At 45.3% G+C, this 19,258-nt stretch overlaps 1 protein-coding gene across 1 annotated transcript in view; it reads left to right on the forward strand.

The window, feature by feature from the left end:
* Positions 1-18,875, forward strand: part of Pdgfc (platelet derived growth factor C) — a 201,032-nt gene extending 182,157 nt beyond the window's left edge. The window contains exon 6 of the mRNA XM_033759930.1: positions 18,774-18,875. Within this exon, the coding sequence (XP_033615821.1) occupies positions 18,774-18,800 (27 nt within the window). The 3' untranslated portion in view covers positions 18,801-18,875. The remainder of the gene's footprint in view (positions 1-18,773) is intronic.
* The last annotated feature ends 383 nt before the right edge of the window (positions 18,876-19,258 follow it).

Here is a 19,258-nt window from a genome sequence, read left to right on the forward strand (position 1 = left end):
GGCCAAGCCAGGCTGGAGCTCACGCCTGTCTGCGTCCCCGACCTCCGTTCGCTTCCACAGAGAAGCCCCGGACGGAGTGGGCGGTGTGCGGTGGACCTCGAGGAAGAGGAGGCGGAGGAGGAGGAAGAGAGCCGGACAGGGGCAGGGCTGCCGAGTCGCGGAGCTGGCGGTGGCCGAGGGCCTGGGCTCGTCCCCTAGCGCAACCTTCTGCCCTGCGACTGTCAGCAAGGAGACCGCTCCGCCTAACTCCAAAGCTCCGTGCTTGGGGCCCAAGATCTCGGGAAATCTGGAAAAATTGTTTGCCTTATATTCACATGTATAAATCAGAATGTGCTATAAACTCGGGTTGTCAAGAGGAACCATGTTAAACTGGTGTCGTCCTGATAGGAAAGACTGGATTTTCCATGTTTCTTATTAAAATGCCTGCCTTTTAGAAGAAGAGAACCATATCCGTGGTTCGGAAGAGACAAACCTGAACAGAAGAGTGGCCTTATCTTCACTTTCTCTATCTCGGAGTTGGTTTATTTGTTTTGTTGTGTACATTTTCATATTCTCCTTTTGACATTATAACTGTTGGCTTTTCTAATCTTGTTAAATACATCTATTTTTACCAAAGGTATTTAATATTCTTTTGTACGACAACCTAGATCAACTATTTTTAGCTTGGTAAATTTTTTCTAAACAGAATTGTTACAGCCAGAGAACAAAGATGATATAAAATGCTGTTGCTCTGACAAAAACACATGTATTTCCTTCTTGTATGGTGCTAGAGCTTAGATGAATCTACCTTTTAAAATATGGACGTGGGAAGTCAAGAGAACTGGTAAGTCACAAACACTTTTCCGAAAATAATCACCATCAGCCAGATGCAGCCTCTGACTCAGATCCAGGCTTTAACACCCAGACCCTCTCTGGGGGAGGCTGACCCGGCTCAGAAGAACATTTAGCACCTTGATAAAGTAGGACCACCTTCCAGACAGGTGTGCTGTGTTGTGCATTGGAATCATGTCCTATTTCTCTTGATGCTATGGTTTTCTTACCCATGTAAACTCTGTTCCATACACTTGTATAAATACATGGATTTTTTAATGTACAGAAGTATATCCTTTGACCAGTTCACTTATTATACTCTTTGGCAATTGGAAAGAAAATCAGTAAAATACTTTGCTTGTAAAACGCTTAATATTGTGCCTAGGTTATGTGGTAACTATTTGAACTAAAAATGTACTGAATCATCCAATAAAAGAATATGGCTATTTTGGGGAGACACCAGTGTGGATGTGTGTGTGTGTGTGTGAGATTTGTCTTTTGGACTCCAGGAAAATGAACGTGTGGGTTTAGCTGTGATTCTCAGTGTCACCTCCGTACTCCACTGCTTTCGAAAGTCCTCAGTCTGGTCCTGGATGCTTTTTGGCGCATCAGTTTTGCCCTGATACTCATTTGTTTGGTCTTCCACTGACAATCTGGAACCTGTGGGTGTCACCTGCCTTGTGATTCACTCTCCTTTCCAGCCAAAACAATTTGTGCTTGTTCCTTTAGATACTCACTCAGTCCCGCACTGCCCCGATGCACCGAATGACACGTACCCACAGAGTGGCCACTCTGTGAATTCAAGAGCGGCGTAGAAAAGGAGCCATTTCTATGAGGGGCCTTTGCCCACCTCTTCTTTCCCATGCTTTCAAGCCCTGTTGCCCGACCCCCCGCCACTCCTCTTAGTGAGGATTTCTGATGAACTGCACTTGACTTTAAAGTTGTCATTAGAAATGCTTCGTGATGGGCTGTGTAACAGGCTGGACCCTGGCATGGGAACCCCGTGCCTCTCTGCTCATACCTTCATTACCAGGGTAACTGTGGGGCTGGGTGAATGGAAGTGGATTGGATGTGTGGATTATTTTACGCAGCCCCAGGGTGTGGCTCCAGCGCCACACGGAGGGGGCTGCTGTCTCCAAGTCCACCCGTGGCTCTCAGCTGGCCCAGAGTTGGTGACAGAGCCACACCCTCTTCAGACTGCTCCACTGACATCTGGCAGTCTGACCTGCCTGCCACTGCCTGCCAAACAGATAAAATAAATATATGTGTTCTGTCTTATTCCTTCAACTCGTCCTACTTTTGTCTCAGGCTTCTGAAGTCCCAGATGCTTCACAGAAAGTGCAAAGTAGTCAGCAATTTACAGCTCTCTTGGGCATCAAAAAGACTATGGTGTCTTACAGTTGATGGTTGCTTAGCTGTGTTTAATCCAACGCATCTATCATTGAATGGCATATACTTTCCCTTTTATTATTTTAATATACAGTTTTTGATTCCTTAGAAAATGTTGTCGTTCAAAAGGAATCATTCCTTTTCCAGTCAGTGGGATGAGAGTGAGGATATTGTATGATCATTGACTCAGGGATCTCCTTGTATATTTTACTACGAAGGAGAAGAGCTATGCACTAATAACATGTGTGACCCCAATGTCTCAGAAGTCCGCGAGGTATTGACTGTGCTGACCGCACATTATTCTTTAGATCTTGGTATCCGTGATTCGCGCCTTTGTCCCTGAGGGGGGCCTGTATTGCATATGTATTAAAAGAAAACAGCTGGGCCTGGGGATTTAGCTCAGGGGTTTCACCGCCCACCTCACAAGCACAAGGTCGCAAGTTTGATCCCCAGTACCCAAAAAAAGAAAAAGAAAAGAAAGGAGCAGCATTAATATTCACAAGGCAGGTGCTAGTGTCTGCATCTTTCTTTTCCACATCTCGCCTCCGTGGCCCCTCTCTCACCTCATACTCCTTATTGACTTGGAAAAGGTGCAAGGAGCAGAGTGAGGGCAACCTGCACTACGGTGGAAATGCCTGGCGTCCGGCCCCATCCTCAGTGCCTCACTCAGGCTTCGGGCTGCCTCAAGGAAAGGCAGAAAACAAGAGTTCCACGTCCCATGTGACAATCTTATCTCCAAAAGGATAATGTAACATCCTTGTCTTTGGCGATTTAGTCTATCTGTGCAGTTAAAGTTACAAATATATCGTCCTTCAAATACAGTAAACATCTCAGCTCCAGCTCCGATAACCAAGCATGGAAGACCCTACTGCTTATGAACACGTGTATTTCTCACCCTTCTGGGCAGAGGTGTGAGCCAGGTGCGGGCCTCCTCCTGCCCGGCAGGCTGACCTTTCACTGAGCAGGCTTCCCGGGACCGCCTTTCGGTAGTGCAGAGCATGACCTGATTCTCTCTTGAGTTTCCCACCGGTGATGTGCATGAAGCCACAACCTCAGCATGTGACAGTCAGAGAGAGGCGTTTATGCCATCGCAATAGGTGGGTGGCTCTGCAACCTGCTCCCCTTCATGGGCCCTGTGCGGTCGGTCGGTTGGGCGCCGAGTCTCACCTGCTGCCTTTTTGTCTCCTGTTTGTGTTCACTCCCGGGTCCCCGGCCTTCTCTACCTTCACCCTCCCGCCCCTGGCCGTGCTCCTCCCTGATCCACCCAGCTCTCCAGGAACAGAGGTTTTCAAGCAAATCCCTGTGTGTCACGTGCAGGACATTTCTTAACAGAACGCCCTGAGATTCAGTCCTGAACTTTGCACGGCACACAGAGTCCTTCCCAGCCCTTTTTACCGCTCTGAGCCTCACAGTCCTGGGGAATACCTGGGGTTTCCTGGGGGTGTGGACGGCTGCTCAGGTCTCTGGGAGGCTGTATTGGGGCAGTGGCCTGAGCCTACCCTGCTTCAGCCACTTCCGGTCAGGTCAGTTCACAGGGAAGCTCCCTCTCCTTGCTTCTGTCTTCCCCACGCCTCTCCTATTGTATTATACATCTAGTGGGATTCTCAGCAGGAATTGTCTCATTTTTCCACGGTGCCTGTTTAGGCAGTGAATCAAATTAGGGTTTTAGTAACAATTGCATCCGTGAATAAATAAAGTGACTGTATAAATGAACATATGACTTTTAATGCAGCACTGATCGTGGAATCAAAAACCCAAAAGAGCCAGACATCATAGTGGACAGCTGTAATCTCAGCCCTTTGGGAGGCTGAGGCAGGAAGATCGCAAGTTCAAGCCCAGTCTGGGGGCAACAACATAAGACACTGAGTGAGATGCCCCCTCATGCCATCACCATGAGAAAAATATGCTTTGAGAAGTTTGCTGTCCCAGAAAATACTGGGTGCAGATTTAAACCCACCTCACCCTACCACGGAGATAAATGGATGGTGGACGAGAAATATGCAGTGAAATGTGGAAGGCGCTTGTTCTGCGCGCTGTGTAGGGATAGTTGACCAATACATGGGTACCACAGTGAAAATAAGGCCAAAACATACACGCTGTTTTTTTAGTGAACCTATTATGTGCACAGTTTCAGTGGAAAACATGAAATAAAATAGAGAAAAACACATTCTTTGGCAAATGTTTCGTCAACACAGCACATGACTTTCGAAACAATCTCAACAAAGTTGTGAGGGGAGAATAGCACTGAAAACTCCAAAGCCCCAAATCATTGGCTGAGCATTTATTTTTATGTCAGGCGGGATCTGTTCATTTTCTAGCAAGGAAGAAGAGATCAATCCTTCACCTATTTCACCCACAGCTTCACCCCACATCCTCATTTGTGTTAATTATGCTGTTTATTTTATAATTTAATAAATATTACTAAATATTTAATGAATATAACAACAGTTTAAAACACGTGGTAAACATCTCATCAAGGGTTTCATCTCGGTGATGTTAGTAAACACTTTTGTGATGTGAAATTCTTCTGGAAATTTTGCTCTTTTTTCTTTTCTTCCCGGATTTGCTCTTTACCACTCCCTGCACGTGGGTCTCTTCGGCTCTGTCTCGAGCTTTTTCTCCTCCTCCCTTTTTCTCTCTCCTTTTTCTTTTCTACCGTAAGCGTTTCCCTCATTCCAGCGCTCCATCCTTACTGAATACTGACGTGTGACGTACTGATTTATGCTGATGTAGCAAGAGTGAATTGTTAATTCCAGTTTTACCTTCCAGAACTTGTTTGCCAGGCCGAGCTGGGATTTAAGGATGAGGTATATTCTATTTAATTTTTACTTCTGTTGGGAGAAGGAAGCCGAGAGCACTTTGAGGAACGCACAGCCTGTGGTGAAGGAATTCTGCTCAGCTCGCTCTCTGCGGATGTGTTGCTGGGATTAACCCCGACACAGGCCTGCTGCTTCCACTCTTCCAGGGCTGGAAAGGGGCAGACAGAGTGGGTTCAGACCTTGCTCGTGACTCAGCGAAGGCCCGGAGGCTGTGCTTCCGTTTCAGCGTCAGTTCCGACTCCGCAGAGTCCGCGTTCCCCACCCCTTCCGGTCACGTTGGGGCGGAAGCAGTGTCCCTCGTAGACCGCCTCCCTCCGGAGCAGGCTGCTCAGGGTTTCCTTTCAGTGTTTTGGGGTCGGAAGGGGGCTGCCCAAGGCCCCCTGCAGTGACCCTCTCTCCACAACTCATCCAGCGCTCAGAGTGGGAGCGGTGTCCTCTGCCTTTAGCGAGTGGGCTGTGGCGACAGGTGTTTCTCGTGCCCAGCCCCCCATACTTTTATTTTCCGGGTGTCAGAACACAGTTGCATAATATGCATGTTTATCCTTCTCATAATTATTTTGAGAAAATGTTTGTTTTTACTACTTAAGGGAACTATTTCCATTTTCCATGTATAAAGTGAATAGTACATTAAAGCATAACAGTCAATACATTCCGCAGTTTGACCTTTTCGCAGAGCTGATTTTAAATGCCACACATGCTGCTCAGGACAGGGAGAAGTCTGGGTACTCTGCCCATTCCCGGAGAACGCTGTGATCCCCCTCTTCCCCGAGATGAACAAAGACTTTAAACAGAACTTGAATAGAAAGTACGATAATGTGCAGAGGGCAATTTTTAAAAAGTCCTATAAAAGTGTTTTTCATCCATTTAGGAAAAAAAAACATATCCATATAAAGCTATCAATTTATAGATCTATAGATTTCTATTACATCTGAAATCTAATCTATAAGTGTTTGTTTGTGTTTGTGCTGGGGATTGAACTCAGGACCTTGTGCGTGAGTGACAGGCAGTGGCACCACTGAGCTGCATCCCAGGCCCTAAGTAAATAATTTAACAGGAAGCAAAACCTTTAACTGTTTAAAGAATTCCTATAAATCTCTTATTTAAGAAACACGTCTGGTATAAGTCATATTCACAACAGCTAATCAAGACTTCTTTTTAAGATATCAACTTTTATACAGTTACTGAAAGAAGTATCCTGCAGGACTTAGCACATAGATAACCAGGTCCAGCGACATCCTAGATAGATGTTTAAAAAAAAATCATGAAAGAGCCTAGTTTCTGACATAACTCGGGTACTTACACATTTAATAATTCACTAATTAGACACATTTAGAGAAGGGACCCGCTTCAAAGCTATAATGAGCTCTATTCCTCCGGCCTTCTGTTTCCCTCGAACGGTGGATGAAATCCAGATTCCTCATCCAGGCCCTGGCTGCTCCCTCTCCCTTGCTGTACTCCCCAGTGAACCGGGGCGTCCTGCCGCAGGGCTGAGCTGCGCCTGCGCCCTTCATTCTGGAGACTGTGTCTCCCGGAGCAGCCTCGGCCGCCCTCATCCTCGCCTTCCTCCTCCCGCCTCAGCTCCTCTGTCTCGGGTTACAGCTGTGCACCACCGCGCTTGGCCGGATGCTTTTGCTGTTTCCTCCCCTCCCCTTCTTGCGCTCATCCTGCTCCTCATTCCTCTCCGCTCTTCCACCTCCTCCCTCTCCTTCTCTTTGCTGCACTAAAGGGTGAACTTGGGGTCCTCACACTGAACCGCATCCCAAGCCCTTTGTATTTTTCATTTTGAGACAGGGCTTCAGTAAATTGCCCCGGCCCGGTTTGAACTTTTGATCTTCCTGCCTCAGCCTCCCAGAGTGCCAGGATTAAAGGCATGCGATAATTCACCCGGCTTCAGATGCTCTCCCTGCAGCCTGTTTACCCTCCGATTCCTCACCCAGCAACCTCGATTTCTAGTGTGCTGACAGATCAGCTGCTGCAGCTCCTGTGTTCCTTGAGGGAGCCGTCTACAAGGAATCTAGGGATTCCATGGATCGCTCCCTGGCTCAAGTTGGATGTGCTTTGCTTTCAGTCCTCGTGCTGGGATGTGAACATGTGGTTTTGTGGGCACAAGGGGGGACTGTGTGGGCTTTTTCCAGCACCTCCCAACGTTGGGGTCTCAGGGCTCCTGCCCTTTGCCATAGGGAGAAGAAACGAACCATAAGTGGGAAGTTTGATGTGGAAAGGCTTGAGTTGGCCCACTTTATGTTGACTGTGTCCACATCGAGTTCCGCAAGGCCACATAATTCAGCCAGTGGCTCCTGGTCCTCACATCTACCTCGGCTGAGCACAATGGTTTGCTCTGGCCCCCTGGGACGCTGCTGCATCAGGACCACCGGCCGTGGCACCATCATGGAGTAGATGAGTGAAGTTGCTTCTAAGAGGGCAGAACTCTTGTTGCACTCTCAACTGTCACGGTAATAAATCACTGAGATTTGTTTTAGAAAACTTTCTTTTAGCCAGATACTTAAATGCTTTGCAATGATTGCTTTTCTTGAAAGTTTTTCATTCTATTTTTGGGGATGTGACCCGACTAAATACTTCTAATTGTTCGACATCACACCGAGATGTATAGAAAACTGGAAGACAGTTTCGGGGTTGAGATCTGGTTTCCACTCATGGGAGAAGGCCAGCTCTCTTGTGTGCATGCGCATCTGTTTCTCAGCATGGCTGCCTGATTTCCTGAGTCAACAAAACCCATGGCCTCCTTTCCGTGCGAGCTTCAGTGATCGGAGTTGTCTCCCGATAGCCATCTGGGAAAACCTCTAAGTGCCCAGCCAATTCCAGGACCAAAAGCAGCCTTGAAATGCTCTCCCCTCTCACCGACTGTTGCTATTTCCTTCACGCATGGTGAGGGAGGTGTAAAAGCTGCTAATGTGCCGCCTGCAGGGCAGCAGATCCACCCACGGCTCAGAGGCCCTTGCACACTTTGCCAGGGCGTGGCTTCCCTGGGACCTTCCAGCCGGTCAGCTCCTCTCCTCCTTACATTTCTCTGGCAGCTTTTGTTCAGGCTGCTTACCGCACAATTCACCACACCAGTCTCAAGAGCACACCTAAGTCTTCACAGCTAGTAACTCTTGAATTCATCGTGAATAAATAAAGTAGAAGTCAATATCCAAGTTACTTTTTCAGACCTCTCTCGGTTTCTCTTTGGAGGTGAGATGGTTCATAGCTAGTTAATCCTGCATTATTCATGGTTAGATATCTGTGGCTTGATACTCTTACAGATACAACCTCCTGGTAGATCTTAGAAGCCCACCCTCCCAAAGGTCTCCACAAAGTTTCCTCTTTGTTCACTTAGCAAGTTGACCATCAGCTGGGTGGTATTAAGAATGGACATAATTGTTCTTTATTATGAAGGTTAGAGATGCAGTTAAAAACAGCCCCTAGGGTCAAGTCTTCAATGCAATGGCTTGTTTTATGCGTAACCTAAGTGCTGCATAAACTCTGCATCTCCTATTTCCTCTCTCTGTAGGACTAATGAATAGTTTGAACGACATAGCCTCAGAGATGCCTTCCTTGCATTTACGGGGTAACTTGAGAGCTGTTACAGAGAGGGAAGACGCTCTACTTTAGATCAGGGTTCTGTGGCACAATTTAAGTGAGTCTTTCTCTTTAGAACTTCCACTGTTCTGTGCGCCTTGTGGCCTCTGTGTTGTTAAGACCAATTGAACATGTGGCGGGCCGTGTGTCTTCAACTGTAGCCAAGTACATGCCTGGATATTACCGCTCAGAACCCTCAAGGCCTGGGTTAATGTCACTGACTTCTACAAAAGAAGTAGCTGGCTTTGTACGGGGAGGGTGCTGGTAAACCAAGGGCTGCTGCTCACCACTCTTTTTCTCGCAAGTTTGTGTTTCCTAGCACAGCCTTATGCTTGGTTCTCTTTCACATTAGCAGTGTGGTTCAGTTTCCCATACTGATTCCAGGCTATATACTCATTTTTTTTCCCTCATTGAGTTTATTGGTACATTTTAGGTATACAGTAGTTACATTCATTACTGGGATCTTGTACCTTTACAGGACAGGTCTTGGTTCTCATTTTTGCCCCTTGTCCCTGCCCTCCCTTCACCCCCTCCTCCCCTCCCCATTGTACTCATTTTTAAAACGCCAGCCATATGCTGATCATTTCACTTCGTCTCTGTACCCCCCACCCTTCTCACAGTTATGGTCCCAGCCCAGTTTGACCCAGCCACCTCCCTGAATGCTGCCCACAGACTACGTAAATGGAGTTCACTCTTGCTCATTCAGTCTGCTCGCGCCTGCACCCCTCTGCTTTCTCTCTTAGCGGCATTCTCCTGGCAGTCTAGGTATTAAGGCAGGAAGTGTCCTGCACATCTTCCTGTTCGTCATGGTCATGGCATATCCTGCCCACCACCGCCCGCGTTGACTCCTCCACCACGGCCCTTTCTCTACCCGTCGTTATCCTCTTTCAGCCTGTTTTGTCCTGTGGTACTGGGAATGAACTCGCAAACTTCGTACTGAGCCACTTCCCCAGATCTTGTTATTTTGAGACAGTCTCGCTGAGTGAGGTAGCTGCTCAGGCTGGGCTTAACGTGGGACCTTTCTGCCTCCACCTCCGCCTTTCTCCAGGGACCTTCTCCCACCAAATGTACCGCCACTCACTATGGCTGGAAGATCTGTTCCCATCACGACCTCAGCTGTCTGGAAAGGGTCCCGACCTGCATGCCGGGAGCTCACAGACTTTGTGCTGCTCCTTTCTTGGCCCCCGTCTTCCCATCGTTTCCTCCACTGTGAGTTATCTCATCTCAGCAGCTTCAGAGGTGCTATTCATTCTGTCTTAATTGCCTTTCTTCTTTTCTTGTAAAAATCTATTAATTCTTCTAGAGCTTCCTGCTTGTGCTAAGTATATGCTTCCTGCATTGCCAATGAAACAGTTAAATTGTGTCGTTTTGCAAATGCTTTAGAGCAGATTCAGTTCTGGTACTAACCACACGCCCTGTAGGTATCTATTAAAATTTGGATTTCCCACTTTGCTGATATCTAAGCCATGATCAGGGGACTTGTGAATTAGGTTAAGTAAAATGTAAGCAAAATGACTGCTACGCAAGAAATGTGAGAAGTCCTCTGCCCTTTGTTGGTACCTGTGACCAATAAATCTGACACCTTCATGCCCACATTGTGATTGATGAGGTCCGGGACACACGGGACTCGTTTAACTGGTAACATCTTCAGCTACATTAAGACCCTGCTCCGATATGATGCTTCCTCTCACAGTGCCTAATCTAGACAATAAAAACAAACCTCAGGTGCTTTAGGTGGCGCCATTATCTACAGATGAGTTCCACAGTACGCTGCCTCTGATTACATTTACCCAAGTGCACTCATGTTTTGCTCTTCTCTCTTTCTCTCTCCTGAAAAAAGGTGAGTCAGTCGCTTTACTCCAGTCTGGCCTTGAACTCTTGGGTTCAATTGGTCCTCCTGCCTCAGCCTCCCAAGTGTCCAGAACAACAAGCAAGTGCCAGTACATCTGTTTATTTTAACCTAGGATATTCTCGCCTCTCTTGTCCATCCTATTGGATTTCATTTCCAGCATGTGGGATAGAACCCAAGGCCTAACACATGCTAAGCAAGTGCGCTACCACTGAGCTACCTGCTCCCTACTGCACTGATTTTTTGGGGGGGTTACTGGGGATCTAACTCGGAACCTTGTGTCACTGAACTAAATCCCCAGCCTGACTGCACTGATTTTGTTATGATCCTAAAAATGTGTTTTTCAGTTCTTTACAACGTCAGTTCACATTAGGGCCCTGCTCTGTGTCTTCTGTACAAATACCTCAGTCCAAGAACACTGCTATCTGTGTTTCCTGTGCGCGGGTCCATGGTGGTTATTTCGGTAGAACGTGACTCTGCTTCTCAGCGTATTCTCTTTTCTCTCCTGCTGTTGTGGGTCCCCAATTAATACAACCATGTTGCCTACTCTGCCATAGCGTATTTTGAGATAGATTCTAAAAGAAGTGTAAAGGTGAGAAATAAACTTAATTGCATTTGAAAATAATCTGTGAAGAATTTCTGCATGAAGCTAAATTTCCCCACCCTTTATCTTTATAGGCTTAATTACCTTTTGAGTAGATTTCAAAATTTGCTGTTTTATTGATAGGGTGATACTGAAAAGAATTGTTTTCCATAGATTCTTTTGTCAGACTTTCATTTTATTGTATCTTCCCTTAAAACCAAATTATGTAGTATGAATCTCTGAAATAACAATGGAAATCAGGATTCTGTTATCAAATTTTCTCAGAAAACCAGCACAGCTCTCAGATAATGTCTGTGATAGGTGTTGTGGGGGGTCACTTAGTGGTAGAACACACTCTGAGCATATGCAGGGCTCTGCGTTCAAGCCTGGAGCACAAAATAAAATACAGTTCTCCCACAAAAACCTGTCTATGCTTGAGCTCCTAGACGGAGCCCTCAGGTGCATGTGAAATTACAGTATCTGTCTGCTCCAAGGCATCATAAGCCAGCTATGGCAAACCGATGGCACACGTGCTGAAACGCTGTCACCACTGAAAGTTCGCCATCGCTGCATAAGCAAACATTTTGTAGACACTTGCCGGCGCACACGGGTTTCTTGATCCAAAACAGCATATGAATCAGCCACGTTACAAAGGAGCTGGAAGATGATGTGGTAATGATTTGGTAAGTTGGGAATCTCCGAAGAATGCTGATAGGTGTAGCCCTGAATCTGAGAAGGAAGTGTACCATCCACTTGGGCTCTTGGAAGGCCTCGTGGGAAGGTGCCCGCCCCAGCTCCTGTCTCCCACCAGCCCTGCGGTCAGTAACATGTATGATGTACATCAGTCCCCCGGAAGCAGACCTTGCAAATAAGCGATGCATTTCCGGTGTTAAGGTCAAGGCTGCCGCGCTGCTCCCGGTGACAGTGAGGTGAACTCGGTCTCTCGTGGGGTCTGCAGGAAGGTTCTCGTGGAGGAGGCTACCAGATGTGTGTCGGTGCTGGTGACTCGGAAAGCAGAGCCTGCTGTGGTGGAATCACAGGAGAGATGACAGAGAGCCCAACAGAGGGTTAAGCACATTAACCTCCCGTCTTTGGGCTTTACCTCTGATGCGGTGACCTCCTGGTCGTCACATGTTCTGAGCCCCTGAGAGCACAAGCCCGCTGCACGCCCACAGGAAGCCACGCGGCTCAGGGAACCCTGTCCTGGTTCAGCTGGGACAAGGTAGGAAGGGGCTTCCTGCCTCGAACGGGACTCCAATAGGCTTCTAACTTCTTTCAGCAAAGTATATTTCCGCAGTGATATTTCTCCCCCTTAAAATTTGGCAGCATGTTTTTTTCCAAAATTGTATACATATCCTTCAAATCATGAAGAAATAAAAATTTCACTCTATGATTCATTTTCCGACATGTGAAGCATATGAGACAACATCAAAAAAAATGCAAAATTCAGAAGTCTCTTGGTTGGACTGCTATTAATAAAATGTTTCCTAACGTTCACTCTAGGCACAGTTCTTTCCCATTTCCTCTTATAAATTTGAATCATGCTATTAATGCTTTCCCCGAGTTTTTATCCATTAATATTGTGTTACAAACTTTTTCCTCCGCCCCACTAAAGTTGTATCATTCTGTTGAATGGATTAGTATTCCAAGGTTTGGATAAATAACCATTAACCTACATCTTCCTCCCCCATTAAAATTTTACTTATATTTTTTATTAGGTGAACATCTGCTGATGAACTGAATTCTATGATCAATATAATGGTGAACTGTTAATACTTAAGATTCATTATGAATAACTCACAGCAAAATATATGTGTTATTTATCACTAATAATAAAAGCATGACAAATATTTGGGAGGCTGTCTCTTGCTTGTACGGAGAATTCTTTACAGTCCAGGACCTATCTTTCATGGCAAGAACCTCTTCTCCACATCTTGAATCCCATTCAATGTTAAGACCGTATCTAGGGCCATCAGAGTTTTGCAAAATTCTATCCATACTGGGAGTTAGTCTTTTATTTTAAATCTCCAATCAGAGTATGAGCTGTGTTCTTCTTGTCTTGTAATAGAATGCTGGACAAAGTATTTTGATTTTTCTGTCTCTTGGAAAATGCTTTAGTTCAAGTATGGAATCCACAGTTTTGAGTTCCCTTCACTGTCTGCTTAGCCTGATAATTTACGTCATTATTTTTTAAAGTTAAGAAAATTTAGCCTACTTGTAGGAGTGACTGGTGATACGCCTCGTCCTCGTCCTCGTCACAGGTTGCAGTCAGACACTTGGGACTGATATCACTGTCAATGTACCTGTGTTTCCCTTAACATTGACCTAAGGCATATTTCTCATGGAAGGAAGTATGTCAGAATTAGGACAGCTTTTATAGTGATGAGCAGATCTAATCTGGCCAGAAATACTAAAGACCCATAGCGGAAATGTTAAAGGGCTTTCATAGAGTGCTAGGGAGGCGCAGTAAAGCATCAGAGGACAAGAAGAAATGCTGATTTGATTCCCAGCAAGAAACAGGTACTTGGGGGCCAGGATGTAGCTCAGTGGCACCACATTTGCCTGTCAAGCACAAGGCCCTGAGTTTAATCTGTGGTGCAAGAAAGAGTGGGGTGGGATTCTAGTTGTGAAAAAAAAAATCCATTACAAATCTTAGTAGATTGTTTTTAGCAAAAGTGGGAGTTTTTTGGTTTATCTTTCATCTATATTGTAGTGCATGACCCAGAACCTCAAGTACACTGGTGCTAGACAAGCGCTCCCCACTGAGCTACACCCTGACCAGCACTCTGGATTTTAATGCTGTGGAAATCTCAGTGTTTTTCGCAAGAAGCAGTGAGGAATACAACCTGTTTTGTGGCTTGTTGTGTTTGCACTCTTCCATCCATGGAGTCCAACCAGACAGACATGGTCATACACACACAGCATGCACACGTGCACACACATGCACACTGCACCCAAATGTACCTAATGTGGAGGTCAGAAGAAAGGAATACAATGTAGAATAATGTTTTCCTAAAGCATTAAGTACATTTTGGAGCAATGTCTGGTACTGAATGGACAGTCAATGAATATTTGTTGTGGCCTCACTGAGTAAATATGTAAATGAAAAACTAAGAGCAGTATGACACTGTAAAAATAGCCAAAGTAAATAAAAGTAATGCTCTGAATCATTCCTGTTTAATGTTTCTTTGACATAAGCCTCTAGAATCTGTGTTTTATCTTACATAATTCAATTTTGCCCTGGATCAAACACAGAGATTAGATCAAGTGTTTAAGACATGCTTTTCATCCAAGATTTATCTATTTGGCATTTTCCATGTTGTTTTCTCCCACTCCACCTAACATTCTTTCCTGTGCTATGTTTACATCATACCTTCAATCCTACAGGCGCGGACCTAATAAAACTATTTTTAAATTTTTGGACCCACTTAAATTCTTTTTTTCCCTCTGTGCTGCAAGATGGAGAGAAACACTTTCTAATTAGGAAAAACCAATACTTCCCCACATATAGCAGTTTATTACCACAGGGAGCTAAATCACTAATATATTTCTCAGAGAATTTCCTTTCCCCTTTGTACCTAAAGGCGAAGTGGCTCATTTTCCTTAAGGCCAGGAAGAATCTCTGCTAAATGGTTTTCAACTCTGAAATCTGCACTTCACATAGGAAGCGGTAGCCCACTGTGATTCACTTCTTGTTGGCATCTGGTTGTTTCCACAAAATTGGCTTCTAGCCTGTGTCTACACCACAGTCTCCACAGAGCAGGACTGAGAGTGTTTCTTGTAGTCATTTCAGCCCCGTGAGAAGATATTTATTGTGACAGTATTTAGATGCATCAGAAGAGGTAATAAAACATACAGTTTCTAGTTTGGGCTCTAGAGTCAGAATGAGGATGGATTGACTCTCAGCTATATCAGAGCTCCACCACATTTTGGGGGCTAGCTGTGCTACCACGGAGTCCTCAGCTAAGGAGAGGGATGATAATCACAGATACCCCATCAGAGTGTTTAAAGGAATGAACAAGAAAATCCATGGGAAATGTTTAGTTTAGAACAAATGGTAAAGAGGAGCTATTTGTTATTTTGATTACTAAATGAATTCAGTTTTTAACCTGAAACCTAAGTTTGTATTTATTTAATGCAATACTCTTAAAATGTTGAGTTTTTGAGACTGATTGCTGGATTGCTTTTTTTCCTCAACTGTTACCTGAGAGTAGCTCACTGGCTTCTTAGAGCCCAGTGCCTGTGATACTGATGCTTCTGCCCTATGCTTATATATGATTTTTTTTTGGATCTCAAATGGGCCCCCATGTGTAGAATATTCCCCTATGTGCTACTCTCAAAGGCTCTCAGATAGAGTATGTGGACCTTAAGTACTGACCAGGTTTCTGTTGCAAGGACAGAATACCTGAACTTGAAGCAGAAAAGGTTTATTTTGGCTCCTGGTTCCAGATATTTCAGTCCATGGAAGCTGGCTCCAAGACAGGAAGAACACAGTGGAAGGCCACAGCAGAGCAGAGCTGCTCAACTCAGACATCCAGGAAACAGAGTACAGGAAGTGCCCATGAGGAAGTGGGCCGGGGACCAGAAGTAGCCATGCGGTCAGCTCCGTGACCCACCAGGAAACACCGGAAGTGAGCTCTACTGGTCTCCTAGGGATCCCTCAAACTCAAGCTGCCGGTCAAGAGTGGCCTTCACATGAGCCTTTGAGAGCACGTTAGAGCCTCTAGCCGTACACCAACTGTACTTCAAGCAGCCACAGAGCTGGCTGGTCATGCTGCGGGGAGGAAAGCCAGCAGTCAGTGTGAAGGGGGAAAATGAGGCCTGAAGATAATAGGTAATTGAGGAAAAAAAGTTATAAAATGAACTATTATCACTAAGTCTCAAAGGTAGTCTACCCAACATGGACGTTTACCCTTTGTCCACATATTTTTCAGTACATAGGCCAATCTCACGAATCTATGATCTTGTTTTCTTTGTCTGAGATAACACTTGTACTTCCTGTCTCTTTCCAGAAAGTACTTAATGCCTGGTCATCTATTCCAGATGTTATTTTGTGGTAGAGATGTTGGTTCTTAGTTGTCAGTTATAAGGAGAACCAGACTTAATTGCAGTTTTGAGAATTCAAGCTACTCTTGTAGTTCTGATAGATCTTCTTTGAAGATAAATGACGTAGAGATCACCTTGCCTCCTAAAAGAAAAGCAGGCACCCAAGGAATTGGGTGGCTGTGTTGGTTATCTATTCCTTTGTAACAAATTATACAAAAACATAGCAACTTAAAATATATTTCAGAAAGCTTCTGGGGTTGGGAATCCAGGACTGGCTCTGTCAGGTGGCTCTGAGACAAGGTCCTGCCCAAGCTTTCAGCCAGCTAGGATACCAGTTTAGGCAGGAACCCTGGGATGCTGGATGGTTTGTGTCCAGCTCGTCCGCTCTTGTGCTACTGGTGGGAGCCCTGGGTCCCCTGGCTGAGTGCTGGCCACAGTTCCTGGGCCCTGGAACCTCTCCTGTCAGCTTCCATGACCCACAAGCCCTCCCTCCCTCTGCACTGGTTAGAATACAGTCACCGCTTCCAGCGCACTCGTGGGGGAGAGCAGTCCAGCTGCACCTCTTGAACGCAAGAATAACAATAATTGCTTTCCCAAGTGCTTCTAGTTTTTTCTGATATTTCATTTCAGCACAAAAATGACTTACATTTCACACATCATCAAGCTCTCCCCGATGCCTTTCACCGGATCCATGCACCACATTTTATGCTTGTTCTCAGCCCTGGGGTTTCACATATATGAAAAGCCAGGACACAGGCAGAAGTCCTCACACCCCATCCACCTGCCGGCAGTGTGCCACTTGGGAACTGGTGATATGGAAGTCTTTACAAAGCTCAGCCTCGGTCTCCTGGGACAAGACTAACGCTATGGTTGTTTCTCTTAGAGATTACGCTGAATCTGGGGTTTCCTCTAACGCTGCACCTTTGTCTGGCCACCTCTGTCCTTATCCTGCTTTTTTGCACTCCAGGATTGGTTTCTCCTGAGAGGTCATCCTTCTTTATGTATCTTTTTACATCTAAATCCTTGCTTCAGAGTCCAGCTTTAATTTTTAACACCCACGAGACCCTCTATTCTCCCAGAGCTTTGGAATAAATTTCAACCCTCTATGTTACAATTTATATTTTTATTTAAAGCGATTTTGATTGCAAAGAAAATGACAACAAAAAACTATATTCAAGGTAGCTCATGTGAAAGAGAGAGGTTATATACATGTATAATATAATTTTGTAAAAATTTCTTAAGAGGAATTTAATATAGAATCACAAGGATTTAAAGAAAAGAGGTTTTGCCTCTCTCAGAGACTCATCTTCCCTCACCGCTGTCTATCCCGATGGTTCTGTTCCATTTTTCATGGTTTTTAAATGGCCCTGCCGATTTAAACAGAGCCCTACCTGTCTATCTGGATGCCTCTGTTTTCACAGCTCTCCATTCCATTGCCCATCAGCAATTCCTGATTCCTTGCTTTGGTTGCTGTGCTAAATTGTAAGACTCAGAAGTGTGAAAAGCCAGCATTCTTCAGAAACCCCAGGCCACCCACAGTGGGGAATGGTGTCACTGGACATTACAGAGCAGGTTCGGGAACATTTATATCAGTGACTGATGGGCATTCTTTCTCCAGTCACCACCGAGAGGAGAGGGAGGAGAGGAAAGGGCAGGACTAGGCATCTGCAGCTGGGGTTACAGTCAACGCCTCAGCCAGATCCTCTAGGGTATTTAAAGTGAGGACACTGCCCAGCTGTCCTGAGTTGGGACAGAGGGCTGAGCCTTGCTATCCTGTGTCACAGCTGCTCTGTGATAGAAAATGCAGTTCTGGAAAGGGCAGCTTTCTCCACCTGAGGATCACCAGAGAGAGGGAATCCCCCGGAGCCGCCCTGTGCCTCAGTCCCGGGGGATGGGACTGGGCACCAAGCATCACCAGCACCCAACACGGTGCAGTTCAGACGGCTTCTATAGCCCACCGTGGCCTGCTGCCCACACAGCTGTCTGCCTCTGAGGAGGCATGGGACAGCACTGACCTCAGAAAGGACTCTGAGTGGAGAGAAAAAGACACCGTGAACAATAGGATTAGTGATCCTTCTGTTAGGATGCAGCAAATAGTTTAGGAGATGCAAATTATTTTCATGAAATGTTTCAGAAGTCATTACATGCATAAAACTGAGGTGGCCTCACCTGGAATTCTGTAAATTTAGGATATGATAGTAGTCATTCATGGTGTGCAAAATCAGGTTTGTACATAACCATGCTACAATACCACACTTGAGTTAAACCCACCTCAGTCAAAGAATAAAGAATGCCTTCCTGATCTAAGATGAAGAATCTCTTATTTCAAATAACTCCTTCACTTCTTTTCAAAGCACACTAATGCATATATTTGCTCCTTTGAAAATGTAAAACTAAATGTTTGCTTATAGCACATTATAATCCCCTTTGCCATTGTTTCAAGGTGGCACTTAAAGAAGTAAGAGCCACATTCCTTTTGGTAGAAAGGCACAGATAAGATTCATCATATAAACATTTTGCTCTATGGGACTGGTATTAACGTACCATGGCTATGCAAACAACACTCAATCATAGAGCCAGTGTCTGGGCCCTGACTGAAATTATGGCAGCAAGATTTAAAGTATCAAAAATACAAGTGTGCTCTCAAGTGATCTGAAGAAGGCATAAGTTAAATGTGCTCTTCCTCTTTGTTCTCCAGACACGGGAGGAAAGGAAGAATAACTAGTGACAAAGCACCTCCCTGTGCAGACCTGATGTGGCCCACGCGTAATTCCCAGACCCTGCGACGGCATTCTGTCAGGTAGGGAATTTTACCTGCTCACGAAGAGCACTTTCTGACCTCCTGAGCAAAAAAGAAAGGAATGGAGGGAGATAAGTTTGCTCGCTGACCTTTCTCAAGGGCGGAAGATTCATGTTCTGCTCTCTGCTTGCTCTCCTCACTGTCACTGTTTACCACCGCGGTTAGTACTCAGAGAGTGCACTTCTAAAGTGTATCTTTTTGTTATCTTGACTGAATTTGTGATATTAGAGAAACAGTTCATACAAAATCAAGGGTTCAGGCAGTATTTCAAGTAGTTCTCCTTGTGCAGAATTTATTTATTTATTTATTATTCAGATCAGTAGTACCTAGGTCACTGATACCTTAAACATACCATGCAACTTGTGGGTTCTTTCTTTCTTTCT

Source organism: Fukomys damarensis, unplaced genomic scaffold (genome assembly GCF_012274545.1).
Source record: "Fukomys damarensis isolate Sample0158 unplaced genomic scaffold, DMR_v1.0_HiC HiC_scaffold_38, whole genome shotgun sequence".
Taxonomy (NCBI): Eukaryota; Metazoa; Chordata; class Mammalia; order Rodentia; family Bathyergidae; genus Fukomys; species Fukomys damarensis.